General features: G+C 46.8%; 1 protein-coding gene across 7 annotated transcripts in view; it reads left to right on the top strand.

Moving 5' to 3' along the window:
- ubr4 (ubiquitin protein ligase E3 component n-recognin 4) overlaps window positions 1-14,473 on the top strand; it is a 69,819-nt gene that overhangs the window by 14,706 nt on the left and 40,640 nt on the right. For 4 of the 7 annotated variants that reach the window (XM_069183942.1, XM_069183939.1, XM_069183940.1 and 1 more), the window contains exons 24-46: window positions 384-506; window positions 917-1,143; window positions 1,383-1,501; window positions 2,824-2,921; window positions 3,015-3,172; window positions 3,507-3,719; window positions 4,187-4,288; window positions 4,730-4,830; window positions 5,484-5,871; window positions 6,204-6,267; window positions 6,515-6,706; window positions 7,218-7,288; window positions 7,582-7,729; window positions 8,663-8,896; window positions 10,027-10,197; window positions 10,421-10,603; window positions 10,978-11,136; window positions 11,442-11,594; window positions 11,884-12,111; window positions 12,396-12,553; window positions 13,035-13,206; window positions 13,470-13,710; window positions 14,092-14,255. In XM_069183942.1, coding sequence (XP_069040043.1) covers window positions 384-506; window positions 917-1,143; window positions 1,383-1,501; window positions 2,824-2,921; window positions 3,015-3,172; window positions 3,507-3,719; window positions 4,187-4,288; window positions 4,730-4,830; window positions 5,484-5,871; window positions 6,204-6,267; window positions 6,515-6,706; window positions 7,218-7,288; window positions 7,582-7,729; window positions 8,663-8,896; window positions 10,027-10,197; window positions 10,421-10,603; window positions 10,978-11,136; window positions 11,442-11,594; window positions 11,884-12,111; window positions 12,396-12,553; window positions 13,035-13,206; window positions 13,470-13,710; window positions 14,092-14,255 — 3,867 coding nt within the window. The remainder of the gene's footprint in view (window positions 1-383; window positions 507-916; window positions 1,144-1,382; window positions 1,502-2,823; window positions 2,922-3,014; window positions 3,173-3,506; window positions 3,720-4,186; window positions 4,289-4,729; window positions 4,831-5,483; window positions 5,872-6,203; window positions 6,268-6,514; window positions 6,707-7,217; window positions 7,289-7,581; window positions 7,730-8,662; window positions 8,897-10,026; window positions 10,198-10,420; window positions 10,604-10,977; window positions 11,137-11,441; window positions 11,595-11,883; window positions 12,112-12,395; window positions 12,554-13,034; window positions 13,207-13,469; window positions 13,711-14,091; window positions 14,256-14,473) is intronic. The other 3 variants (XM_069183945.1, XM_069183944.1, XM_069183941.1) reach the window with 2 other exon arrangements.

Below are 14,473 nucleotides of genomic sequence, written 5' to 3'. Positions count from 1 at the left end.
TGCCCACCGGGTGTGGTGGGTGGGTGCGTTTCTCGCGCCGTTTCTCAACGTGGCATTGAAAAAAGGTAACATGCCATTGCTGCAATAAGTTTAAATGACCCCTCCCTCGTGCCCATAGCTTGCTGAGACGAGCACCAGCTGCCCCATGACCCTCAGGAAGAAGCACTTAGAAAATGAATAGATTGACTTTAAAATTGACAACACCAGCAACTTGATCCTTACTAAGGATTGTTCCATTTGGTTTCTGAGCAGGCCCCAAGAATTTGATAGATTGTTAGGCCCTTGGAATGAGGCAGCTTTGTTATCATTATCTGTCTGGTCACACCTCTTTGGAATGAGGTCAAATATATATATATATATTTTTTTTTCATCCTTGATTGCAGGAGCACCTTATTAAACAAGGAATGAAACCGGAGCACGCTGCCTCTCTGATCGAAGTGGCGTCGGCCAAGTGCAGCGCTGTGAAGTACGATGTGGAGCTGGCAGAGGAGTACATCGCTCGGCAGGTGAGCCTTATTTCAAGAGCCGTCGGGCTGTATTTGTGCCTCCGTCTGCGTCCGTTGTCAAAAAACGAATCGCTCTCCTGAATCCTTGGCAGCCCAAGACAGGATTGCTGTGATGCACTCCCAGTTTTGTTTTTGGAGTCCATGCTCTTACTTGTGTGCGGTAGAATCAAAACTGTGTTTTTCGTGCTGACAAATAGAAATGTTTGTGACCACTGCTCGATATAGGAGTGCTTCAGTAAACAAGAGGTTGGCAAAATGTTTTGAAAGTTTCTAAAGAAGCTAAATGTCTTAAGTACAGTAAATACAGGGGTAAATTAAGTGGAGTTGCATGAGGTGTTTAATGAATAGGTGACATTGACATAAAACATTTGTTCATGCCAGGCGCTAACTTAAGTCTTTGCCCTCTCCAGATCTCGTCATTCTGCTGTATCGATCCCAGCGCCATCCTGTCTCTCCAAGTGCCCAACCTGCAGACCATTTACACCCTGGACGCGGTCATCTCCAAGGTGCAGGTCTCGCTGGACGAGCACTTCTCTAAAGTGGCCGCCGAGACCGACCCCCACAAGTCCTCCGAGATCACCAAGAACCTGCTCCCCGCCGCGCTGCAGCTCATCGACACCTACACCGCCTTCGCCAGGTCAGCTGCCGCGGATTTCCCCGAGTCTTCAGCTGGGCCGCTTGGAACGCTGGTTAGATCAGGACAACCGATTCAGCTTGATCAGCTCCAGGCCCTTACTTAGCACCCAGCTTGAGGTTTAGACTGGGAAACGTGGTAAACTGTTCTTTGAGGAATTGTTAGGTTATGTTGGCCTGAGGCTCGCTTGATGCTTTTCTCTCGATGAGCTAACCGGCAAACGCCCTCGTCCTGTGCGACAGGTCCTATCTGTTGATGAGTCTCCCCGAGGAAGGAGAGAACAAGCGCTCGGAGGAGAAGCTGCAGGGTTACGCCGCTGTGCTGTCTATTGGGTCAACGCGCTGCAAAGCCAACGTTCTGGGTGAGTGCACCAGTCACCCCCGCTGACATTTCAGAGGGCTTTTTTTTGTTTTTCTTGGGTCATGTCCTGTTAGGAGTTTTCACACACCTCCTACCTCTGCCTTCTGCCCTGTACTTGCTTCTCTAGTGTTCACGTGTTTTAAAACTTTACAGAAATAAGGGATTGGTTAATAATGGGGAACTGCAACGCTATTTCTGTATTTCAAGGTTGGACGGAATCGGCACTGCTGAGTGCATTTCAAATCACAATGAAAGTAAAATGTACACCGTCATTTCCATAACAAACAGAGGCTAGATTTCCAGGTGTGCACAGTGCTATATTACCATCTTTGTCTGTGATTTAGAACGAGGCAACCAAACATACAGTGACATGAAGCAGCCCTATTACATTGTAAACAAGCAGGCCTGTGAATACATCTCTTTTAATCCAATAGAAATATTACTTTAGATTTCGAGATGCCGTTGCCAACAAGTACTATTTGTTTACTGCACATTTCTGCAGTGTAATGTCTGCTGCACAACCTTTACTTATTCGCTCGTATGTCGAATTAAATTAGTCATTACAGTAACTAGTGAGCAGGAAGGGCTGATCTTATGTCACAATCCGCGCAAACTCTCATTCTCACCTGTGGCGAGACCAGTGGTTTACGACTACATGGCAACCATACGGTACTTTCACAAAGTTCACAGTTTTGTGCGTAATTCAGAATTTGTAACATTTTGCGATACTGCCGTCTAATTTGTTTTGTCACTGAGACTTAATAACCGGTCTGAGAAATTGGGACTGCAGTTCCCTTTTAACAATCCTACTGTTTTCATGTAATCTTTTTTGTGATGGAACCTATGTATGAGTAAGAAAGCATCTTTAACCACCCATTAAAATGACGCAGGTGACTAAGGCATGTTTGCCTATACACATTTTTTGTGCGATTCCTAAGGTTCTTGTGATCACAGCAGTTTATACAATGCAAACAAATCTGAAAGTAGGAGCTGTCTTTTAAAAGCTTAGTTTAGCGACTTTGAGGGTTCCTTTGCGAGTTAATCATTTGTTTAATTTGTGATAATATTGATTTTATTGGGCCATGGGTGTAAATTTATAAAGATGTGTTAATATATGGTGTGTTGGCTCTTTGTTGAGCCTGTTAATATGATATATAACGTGGATCCTGAGAACTGGCCTTGCAGTTCTGGTTTTGAGATGGCAGCTCACAGGCACTCTGGAAGTGCAATGCCGTTCACGTGTCTTAAATCCGTTTGCTTCCTCGTTGAAATGCATCGAGCTTCAGGAGCACCCTGACTGGATCTCCTGTGTTCTGTCTCTAGCCCAGCCTGTGATGCAGAATCTCCCCTCAGCTGTGCAGACCCTGTGTGACGCCTGGAACAACATCAACACCAATGAGTTCCCCAACATCGGCTCATGGGTATGCGGATCGCGAGGAACTTTGAATTCTGGGGGACCTTTTTGAAAAGGGGAAATCTGACTTCAGAATGTGTTTTTTTTTGTCTCTGCCCAGCGCAACGCCTTTGCCAATGACACAATCCCCGCAGAGAGCTACATCAGTGCCATCCAGGCGGCGCATCTTGGCACGCTGAGCAACCAGAGCCTGCCCCTGGCCTCATCGCTTAAACACATCCTGCTTTCCCTGGTGCGCCTCACGGGAGACCTCATCGTGTAAGTGCGCTGAACCCCTTCCCGGCATACCACACTCCTGCTCTCCTCTGAGAATACTGGAAGACAAGATCTATACGTTAGCCATGAAATCCTGTCATCTGATCAGCAGATTTTGGTTCCAATTTCAGCTCACGTCTTCTTGTGCTGGTTTTCTGCTGTTTATTGGTTTCGTATTCCATATTCCACTTTTCCCGCGTAGGTTAGAAATACGCTGGCCTTGTTTGCCTTCCCCTTCAGTTTTTTACCCGATCTCATGGGTGAGGTAGCGATGGTTCTTATTTCCGGTCGCGGCTCGTCTCTTGACCCGTTGGGCCTGCTGTCTCCTCTGCTGCAGCTGGTGCCCTGAGGACCTGAACCCCTCGCAGGTGATCCGCACGCTGCTGCCCCTGCTCCTGGAGACCAGCATGGAGAGTGTGGCCGAGGTCAGCAGCACCTCCCTGGAGAGGATCCTTGGCCCCGCGGAGTCGGACGAGTTCCTGGCCCGCGTTTATGACCGCCTCATCACCGGCTGCTACAACATCATTGCCAACCACTCCGATCCCAACAGGTGATCTCATCAGCCAGTTATTGTTCCCAGTAGTTGAAAGATCTCAATAGTACTGCACCATAGGCAACCACTACTTTCTCATCGTTCGTGCTTCATCAGTGTTAGAATTGCCTTTGTCTTTCTGAAATAGTCTCCTCTAATAATGGGATAGTGGGCCATTCTCCAGGACTTTACCCAAACTAAGCAAGGCATCTCCTGGTTTTACCTAAACTAAACAAGGTATCAACACAGTAAGCATTATAGCCAAAATGCTAAGACACTCTCAGCAATATTTTCTAATTCCTATTGCAAGGCGTAGGGAGTAAAGTTCACAGCTGGATGATCTGAATTGGCTAACGTGATTGTAGTTTACAAGCTAGCCACTCAAGTTAAAAACAGCTATGCAGCATATACAAGCACTGCACAATTCCAGTGGTTTCTGTATCCTGTTTGGTGCTGAGCCTGATGAAAGTTCTTCTGTGTCTCAGTGGTCTCGACGAGTCTGTGTTGGAGGAGTGTCTGCAGTACCTGGAGAAGCAGCTGGAGAGCAGCCAGGCCCGCAAGGCCATGGAGGAGTTCTTCACTGACAGGTAACTCCCTCACCCAACCAGTTCTTCCTCTCCCGTTGCTGAAGGATGGCTTGTGCAGGTGTGATGTGTTGTAAAACATTGTGCAAAGCCATGCCACTTTGTAATAAAAACTGGGTTCTTTTACATTTTGTAGTTTACTTTCATTGAAGGTTATATGAGGTGCTCCAGCAACCATTTCTATTTGATTTGTGTCTTGTCTGCAGATTGCATTTTGAAAGAGGTCATGGAGTGCAGGTTTTTTATTTATAGTGACCAATTATACCCAAAGTCAGGAATCATGTTTGATTGTGTCTTCTATAGCTTAATCGTAAACAGTGCTTGTTGCTTAATTGTCCTGATTTTATTTTTTACTTATAAGGTCCTGTTGAAGAATTTGCTTTAGAATTACATAAAGCACTGTTTGATGGCACTGAGAAACTTCCCATTTTTTTCATTTTCCAGTGGAGAACTAGTCCAGATCATGATGGCCACAGCAAATGAAAACCTTTCTGCCAAATTCTGCAACAGGGTTTTGAAGTTCTTTACCAAACTGTTTCAGCTCGGTGAGGATGAGTTTTCAGTTCTTGTAGGAGGTTGTTTCAGCTTGTATATACATGGTTCATGATAAAATATACATCTTTAATGGTGTTAGTAAAGAAGGATTAAATTAGAATTAGAAATACATTTATTATTTAATAAAAATGCCTTTTGTCTCGCACAAAAGTTATGGTGAAAACCTTCAGTGCAGCAAAGGAGATACAAACTGTTGACTTTTTTTTGTATGATTTGGGGAGCAATATTTACATCACTGATCTAATACCGTATGTGGCAAAAAGATTTACTGGGGGTAAAAAAACAACTGAAAAAGCTTTCGAAGAAAATGCTTTCAGTTGGTCCTAGGGGAGAGAGAAATCACCAGCTGTTAGTTAATCTGTTCAACAGGGGTCTCCAACCCTAATCCTGCAGAGCCCCAGTCCAGGTAGTTTTACCGGTTGCCTGTTTTAATAGCTTGGCAGCACCTGTCAGCCATTAATGAAACAAACAAGCAAGCGTTTACATGATCACACTGGCTTTATCAGTGATTTAACGGTGACTTGTAACACCTGCTGGATTGGAGCTCCTCTGGACTAGGGTTTGGGATACCGCTCTGGGATGTTGGAAGAAACCCGTCGCGTGCCAGCGTGGCTTTTCACACCCGAGCTCGCTGTGCTTCCAGCGGAGAAGAGCCCGAACCCCAGCCTGCTGCGCCTGTGTGGCTCCCTGGCCCAGCTGGCGTGCGTGGAGCCGGCCCGGCTGCAGGCCTGGCTGACGCGCATGACGGCCTCGGCCCCCAAGGAATCGGACCAGCTGGAGACGGTGCAGGAGAACCGCCAGCTGCTGCAGCTGCTCACCACCTACATCGTCCGCGACAACAGCCAGGTGGGGGAGGGCGTGTGCACCGTGCTGCTCAACACCCTCATCCCCATGGCGACGGAGATGCTGTCCAATGGGGAGGGCGCCGGCTTCCCGGAGCTTATGGCTGTCATGGCGACGCTGGCCAGTGCGGGGCAAGGAGCTGGGCATCTGCAGCTCCACCGGGCAGCTGTGGATTGGCTGGCTAGATGGTGAGTAAAGCATAGGTGCATTGCACAAGGGTTTGCTAGGTCAAAATCTGGAGAGCTTTCATCAGCGCTGATAGTGACAAAAGAACCTCATGTGATGCTCCAGGTCAAACACTCAGTTTAGCAATCTGAGCAGGCTTTAATATGAGAAAATGTACCCAGGCTATAAAGTTTAAAAAGTGGAATCTCACTTTCTGGAGATTACGTAGATTTTAGGAATGGGCTTAATGCCGGCAAAGTTTCTGTTGCCCATTTTTCACAAATTGCCAGTTCTGTCTGTGAGGGTTTTAAAGTTGCTTTATTTTATTGACAGTAGCTCTTCATTCGTTTTCCAGTAAAAAATACCTGACGCAGAAGAACGTGGTGGAGAAAGTGAGTGCCAACGTGACCCAGGGCAAGGTGAGAGCACAACACCGAGGCTAAGCCACACACCAGATTTTGCATTTTTAGATGTTGCATCTAAGATTTACTTGAGTTTTAGAAAACGCTTGTTTTCCAAAAGAAGAAAAATTAAAAAATACCATATAACCATTCTATCTACTGTATATGGAAGGGGTGTAAATGTTTTTTAAATAAACAAATCACATTCCAGAGAATAGTTTTATAGCGAAAGGAAGAGTGCGATTGTGGGCCGTCTTTGTTGCAGCATGCCAGCATGCTGGAGTGCACCTGTCACATCATCTCCTACCTGGCGGACGTCATGAACGCCCTGAGGCAGGGCGGCGGCCAGGGATCCTCGCACCTGCTGGTGGAGGGCGAGGAGCGGGCCATCGAGGTGGACTCCGACTGGGTGGAGGAGCTGGCGGTGGAGGAGGAGGACTCGCAGGCCGAGGATTCGGTGAGGGATGGGCTGCTTGTATCTTGAAGATAGACGTGGTGTTTTTTTGATCTGGTGTAACGGTTTAAATCCCAGATGCACCTGAAGGGAACCCTTAAAATGGACTGTATCTTGTGGGACACGCATTCCCTTAAAGATAAAGGGATTTTTGCAATGCCATCAGCAGTTGTAGGGAATGATCATTGTAATCACAGTACTGCCATATTAAAATGAGAATTATTCTCAGTGTTGACATACAGCTGTGATTAAACCGCAGCACAAAATGAGGCAGACCTAACCCATGCATTTCCTGGGAACGTGGCATTTAGCATTAGGCAAGGCCTGACATGGGTCCATCTTGGAGAGGGCTGATATTTATAGGGTTTTTGAAACTGTGTGGTAGTTTTCGGAGTTTTTGTTCCCATTGTAATAGGGCAGATGTTGCATCTAAGCCACCCATCAGTTATGAGTATTTCTTCGTGTATTTTTAGCTGTGTGCTTATGACTTGTGGGTGGTGTTTGCATTTCCTAGGATGAAGACTCTCTCTGCAATAAACTGTGCACCTTCACCATCACACAGAAAGAGTTCATGAACCAACACTGGTAAGAGCTGTTGTATAATGTATTCCTACTTATTGTGAAAGATGTTCAGTAGCTTTGCCAGGAGCTTTTGCCCATACTCCTCTGCATAGGGTGAAATATAGCCTCAGAGTTTCTCAGCTTGCCAATTCAAGTGTTTACTGTTTTAAGTTCAGTGGCACTTTAATAAGGAACATTTTCCATTCCTGTTGCGAGTCCCCTTGTGCTCTGTAACAGAAAATGGCTTGTACATTCAGCACTTGCAGGTGTGTATAAACCACACTGGTATCTTACACTCTTGTCTGTTGCCCCTGCAGGTATCACTGCCACACGTGCAAGATGGTGGATGGTGTTGGGGTTTGTACAGTGTGTGCCAAGGTGTGCCACAAAGACCATGAGATTTCCTATGCCAAGTATGGCTCCTTCTTCTGTGATTGTGGGGCAAAGGAGGATGGCAGCTGCCAGGTGAGGCGCCGTACCACAGGAAAACTCTCCTATATGAGGATCGTGAACCTTTTTTTTTTAAGATTCTGATCTCAGGGATGTATTCAAGCATGCGTAACATTTCTCTTCCAACTTTCATGGAAAAAAATGAAGTCTTACAAATAGTTTTAGGCTAATACCATTCATTTCATATCATTGGTAAGCGTCTTGTTTAAGTGACACTCATTTTATGCAAGATGTGTTTTAATTTTTTATGACAACTTGCTTTTGCTATATATGCAACACTAAAAATAGTGCAAAGTAGTCAAAGAAGGATAATTGCTGAACTATGGAGCTGCTTATTTAGAGCACACTTACTCTTGTACATTCCTGTGCATCGGCCATGTGGAATTTGTGAGTAGATGCAGTTGTGGGAAGTTCTTCGATAAAGGAGCAGGACACTGTCTGCAGATCCAGGTTTCATTGAGCTCAGTAAGGATAGCAGCATGTGTTGGTCTGCCCCACAGAAAGCAGGAAGTAGAAGGGTTTACCGGCTCTTATATGCAGTACCCAGGCTTAGAAAGAAGTTTGTTTCGCACTTTGAATGTCCTGTTTTGCGACAAATTTCTGAGTGTTTGTCCTGTCCTCCCATATATGACAAAAGTTGGTTTCGCACATTGAGTGCAAGACATGTCATTTAATATGATTGCTTCTACTCTTAACACCTTGCAGAAGGCAATTAGCTGCTGCAGCTGTGAATGCAAGTCGGTTTTATTCTGTCTTGACATACCGTTTGGTCACGTCCCAGCAGTTACTCCAATATCTTCCACGCTGTGGTTCAGTAGTACTATTGTAGTGCTGGATATGTGCAGCATGTATATATCGCACTTCAGCTGGGTTTTGCTTTGGAGAGCCTGGCGTGGAGCTCCTGGGTGCTGCTGGGGTGTAATCCTGCTGCCCGTCTGTGTGCCCCAGGCCCTGGTCAAGCGCAGCCCCAGCAGCGGCATGAGCTCCACGATGAAGGAGTCCTCGGCGTTCCAGAGCGAGCTGCGCATGCCCGAGAGTGCCATCCGGCACCAGAGCGCCTCGCCCGCCGACAAGGGCAAGGTCACCATCTGCGACGGCAAGGCCGGGGACGAGGAGAAGCCCAAGAAGAGCAGCGTGTGCAAGAACATCGAGGGCTGCCGGGAGGAGCTCCTCGCGCAGGTGGTGAGTGCTTGCTCCGCAGTTTCTTCCACATCCGAGCCTTGTTCTTCACCCCTTAAGGCTGGTGTGTGCTAGCCATCTTAATAACCGTCTTAATGCCATGCCTTCGAGATATTGGCTGGGCCAAGACCTTGGACAGGGGCTACACTCCTTTCCTCGAGATCTTAGTCAGAGATGGCTGTACCCCTGTCTTCCAGTTCTCGGTCGGGAGGGCTGTACCCCTGTCTTCCAGATCTCTCAAGGTCCGGGGGGGGGGTGTACCCCAGGGGGACTATATCAGTGCCTTCCAGTTCTCTCAAGGTCGTTAGGACGGTCTTCCAGATCTTAGATGGGGGCTAGAGCCCTTTCCTCAGGATCTGGATCAGTGGGGACTGAACCCATGCCCTTCAGCTCTCTTAAGGGGGTTGTATTTGGGTATCCATGCTCTTGTATGGTTTTAAATCATTTATAATGCATCTACTTTCACATTGAAACTTTACATCCCCTTGTATAAAGGCACCAGACATTTAATTATTAGGTGAAATGAACATTTAACCTGCTAGTCTGATGGTACAAAATGACTGATTTTTATATTTTGATTCATTTTGCCACGTAGAACACTGTAAAAATGTAATGCTCGTTATGTTAAAAATCTAGGGTCTTGTTTCTATTTTGCCTGTGAGCTATGGAGCAGCTTAATTGGATTGAATTTACTCCTTATGTGAAACTGAGTCACACCCAAGTACTTTTAAAACAGTGTCTTAATGTATCCAACAGGTTTGACAGAAGACTTTTAATAACTGCTCTGTGTCTCGGCGTATGTGTTTGAACATTGTTTGCCTGAGTGGCATTTGAAGAGAAGCGCTGTCAAAACATTTGATCCTCAACCTTCATTAGTGCTTCATTATTTTTCATTATCCTAGTGATAACCCCCTCCAGGAAAACTGAGATTAAGATTAATAATACTGCTAAACTGGAAGCAAGCTAAAATAGGAAAATAAGTCAACTGAAAAAAAGCTGGGTTCCCTTAGCATTCTCTGGCATGGTCACACGATGCATCTCTTTACCCTCAGGAAGATAGAAGTGCATGCATGATGTTGGGCTCTCATCTTCACCCTCTCTCTTGCTGTGTCTGTCCATCTGTTCCCTCTCAGGCCGGGTCCTCTACGGCCCCTCTGGTGCTGGAGATGCTGATCTTCCTCATGGATGCTATCCAGACCAACTTCCAGCAGGCGTCTGCAGTAGGCAGCAGCAGCCGAGCCCAGCACGCCCTCAACGAGCTGCATACCCTGGACAAGAACGTGGAGATGACGGACCAGCTCATGGTAGGCGCTACAGACCGGGATGTGTGCTGGGCTCTTCGTTTGTTTACTGGGACTCTGCCTGGTTCTGGGTGTGTTAGCACTGTGGTAAAGGGCGTGTTGGTGTGCTGTTCCCTGGGTGTGTGATTGTGACCGTCTTGGAAAGGACTTGTTGCGTTGCACTGTGGTATGTGTGTGAGCCACTCCCTGCTAATAGACATGTCGTTGTCTGTGTGTGTGTGGCCAGGTCCCGACGCTGGGGTCTCAGGAAGGGGCCTTCGAGAATGTCCGGATGAACTACAGCGGTGATCAGGGCCAGACCATCCGTCAGCTGATCAGCGCCCACGTGCTGCGTCGCGTGGCCATGTGTGTCCTGTCCTCCCCGCACGGGCGGCGCCAGCATCTTGCGGTCAGCCACGAGAAAGGAAAGGTACGCCGCTGCCGGAGAACGACCTGTCATCTTGAGTGCTTCTGTCCTAGAAACTGCTATTCACAAGCACTGCCCCGTCCTGTGCTTCCAAGCTCTGGGATCGCTTTGTACTTATGTGAGCTCTTCAGAAGTAGATACCCAAGGGATTGAATTTAATACGCACTGTGGCAAAACTAATGAAGCTATACTGTGACATTTAAAAGAAAATGATATGTCTGTGAAGGCTGTTCAGGTCTAAGTTTATCTAAATGTCATTTTAGGTGTTCTCACAGAATGGAATACTTGCATATTAAAACAAGAGTCCTGTCTGCTGTTTTCTTCTGTTTTTAAGTCGCCCTCTCGTTTCTTACATGTGATCCCATCCATGCTGACAGATCACGGTGCTCCAGCTGTCTGCACTCCTGAAGCAAGCGGACTCCAGCAAGAGGAAGCTGACCCTGACTCGCCTGGCCTCGGCTCCTGTCCCCTTCACCGTTCTCAGCCTCACTGGCAACCCCTGCAACGAGGACTACCTGGCTGTGTGCGGCCTCAAGGTCAGATCTGTTTTCATCGGTAACTGCGGCAGCTTGGCTTTTGGCACTAAAGAAACAAAAACTGCCCTACTTGTTCAATGAATAGGCGGGATCAGCTAGACAGCACGTGCAAGTCTCGGGTTGTTGAAGTCCAGACAATACACTGTCCCTGTCCATCTTAATCTCTGTTACTGATTTTTCTGTAATGCAAAAGTACAACGGTTGTCACTGTGTAGTCTGAGGAAAGATGGCCAGGGCCTTTGCTCTATTTGAGCTGATTTTGCTGTTACTGTATCACAATGAGTTTTTATCCCTCCGCCCCTCAGGACTGCCACGTCCTGACGTTCAGCAGCACAGGTTCGGTCTCTGATCACCTGGTCCTCCACCCCCAACTGGCCACTGGCAACTTCATCATCAAGGCTATCTGGCTGCCCGGCTCCCAGACAGAGCTCGCCATCATCACAGCTGACTTCGTCAAGGCAAGCTGGTCTCCTGCACCCTCCCTTCCATCCGTTCAGGAGGTTGTCCATATGGGGAGTTTTCAAGACAGCAGGACAGATTCTGATGCTTGCAAGAACTCACATGTACATTGTTATTGTATGAAAAAATAACTTCCACGTTTTCCAGTATGTATTTGGTTGTCAAGTCAAAGAAATAAGTTAGAAAATTGAAAAGTGTGATGCAGCAGTAGAACGTAAAATGGCAACGTTGCGCTTGGACACTTTTATTCCTTCCCTTAAGCTGTTGTTTTGACCTTGCTCCTTTCAGATTTACGACCTGTCTGTGGATGCCCTGAGCCCCATGTATTATTTCCTGCTTCCAAGCTCCAAGATCCGCGACGCCACCTTCCTGTTCAGCGAGGAGGGCAAGAACACCATCGTGATCATGTCCTCAGCTGGGTACATCTACACCCAGGTGATGGAGGAGTCCAGTAGCGCCCAGCACGGCCCGTTTTACGTCACCAACGTCCTGGAAATCAACCACGAGGACCTGAAGGTATCTTGGTGCCGGCCCGTCTCAGATCAGTGGCTTTATCACACAATGTATCTGGAGATGAGGCTGGAGACTGCAGAGATCTTCAATAGGATAAATGATTTACCAACGTGCCGGTATAGTACATGGGACTGAAATGTTAGACCTAAATGCACTTACTTGAAACCAAAACTATTTTAAAGATTTAAAGCCTCCAAGCTTCAGTTTTGGAATTCTCCCTCTGTAGTTGCCGGGTGTTGTTGGCTAGGCTTGGGGCCTCATGCAGCGCTGTGTGGTTTTGATTACAGGACAGCAATGGGCAGGTGGCAGGAGGGGGCGTGTCAGTCTATTACTCCCACGTGCTGCAGATGCTCTTCTTCAGCTACGGTCAGGGCAAGTCCTTTGCTGCCACCGTCAGCCGCAGCACCATGGAGATGCAGCGGCTTTTCACCATCAACGTCAAGAGGTAAGCCACCCACTCTAGCGGACGTTCGATTCGGAAAAATCTCTTGGATGATGATATGGTGGCTTGAATCATTGAATCATTTGAGGTGTTCTCAACAAGATTAATTGCCCACAGTTCTATAAGTTAACCATGAAGTGTATATTTTGTTGAAAATAATAGGTTGTGTATTAAATTGTCCGGGCAGTAGTTCACAATATTAAGCCTGTTCTGCTAGAGTTCTCCCAGAATTCTTGTCATGTTCTTATAGTTATCTTCTTCTCTGTCTCTACTCTTCAGTATTAAAAGCTGGCAATATCTTGACCCCTTTTCAGTCTGTGGCTTGCAATCTGCTCGTGTTATTAGAAATGCATGACTGTCCTCCAGAATTCCTGTCAGAGACACAAGAATGGCCTTCATGCCAACTTTGAGTAATACAAATCCCTAGATTTAGAACCGTCATTTTGAATTCCCAGAACAACACTCAAGTTCCTGTCTATTACAGCTCTAACGGTGGCAGTAAGACCTCTCCAGCCCTGTGCCAATGGTCAGAAGTGATGAACCATCCTGGGCTAGTGTGCTGTGTTCAGCAAACTACTGGGATCCCGTTGGTCATAATGGTCAAGCCAGACACCTTTCTCATTCAGGAGATCAAGACCCTTCCTGCCAAAGCCAAGGTCTGTTAAGAACTGTTATAATATGTACATGCTTGCTTAAAAATCAGACACTTTATGTGGATCTTATTTTGCTTTGATGCACACTATTGTTCACCACCAGTTCTTGGAATTTCCTTATGGTGGCTAATATAACTTGAAATGATGTAGCGCTGGGCGATCAAGACAATCATCAGGGTTTTTTCATACCATTTCAGCCCACATGGGTTTAAAGATGGACACGACACTTAATGCCGTATGATTGCATTTAACTGTTTCTGTGCCAGATTCAGGACATGGTGGCGATCCGCCACACGGCGAGCAACGACCAGCAGAGAACGACCATGATCCTGCTGTGCGAGGACGGCAGCCTGAGGATCTACATGGCGAATGTGGACAACACCTCCTACTGGCTGCAGCCCTCGCTGCAGCCCAGCAGCGTCATCAGCATCATGAAACCCGTCCGCAAGCGCAAGGCCGCTGCTGCCAGTAAGGGCAAGGGTACAGAATCTCATGCCTGGGAATACTGTAATTATTTTTTTTATTACGTTTGTTCAGCCAATACCTTATCCATGTCAGCTTGTATGGCTACAGATATTAGAGAGGCTTGTCAGCCTTATGTACACTCTTGATTTAAATATCATATTGTGGCAGCACACAGGCAAGTCTTACTTATGTACATTCCTGATTCAGATTTCATATTGTGGCAGCACCCTAGTCTCTTTAACATCGCACTAGAAAGTGATAATTGCAGTGCTTTTTATAGGAGGACATACAGGAATGATAGTGCCTAACGCCACACAGACAGTAGAAAAGAATGGCATTGCGTTACATGTCAGTAGATGTCATGTTCTTTAGTTCCTGTTAACTGTGTGGTGAATGCATTGTATTCCCCTCTTCTCATTTCAGCCACTCGCTCCACCAGTCAGGTCACCTTCCCTGTGGATTTCTTTGAGCACAACCAGCAGCTGACTGAGGTGGAGTTTGGAGGCAATGATCTGCTGCAGGTGTATAACGCTCAGCAGATAAAGCACAGGCTGAACTCCACTGGGATGTACGTTGCCAACACCAAGGTGGGGGCAAATGCTGACCGGCACTAAATGGTTTTCTGTAGAAATGGTTATTCAACAGGAAGGCAGGACCAGGGAAATGTTTTTCCGAAGCTGATGAAAGAGGAGACTTGTGGGCGTCTGCTCTTTTCCCATTTGAGTTGAGCAGCGACTTCTGTTTTTTTTTTTTCAAATACTGGTGCTTTTGCATGAAATGTTCTTTGTTTCAGCCGCCCACCTTA

The sequence above is a fragment of the Lepisosteus oculatus genome, chromosome 25 (assembly GCF_040954835.1).
Source record: "Lepisosteus oculatus isolate fLepOcu1 chromosome 25, fLepOcu1.hap2, whole genome shotgun sequence".
Taxonomy (NCBI): domain Eukaryota; kingdom Metazoa; phylum Chordata; class Actinopteri; order Semionotiformes; family Lepisosteidae; genus Lepisosteus; species Lepisosteus oculatus.
Note: the sequence above shows the minus strand (reverse complement) of the source record. Positions and strands in the feature narration are given on the sequence as shown.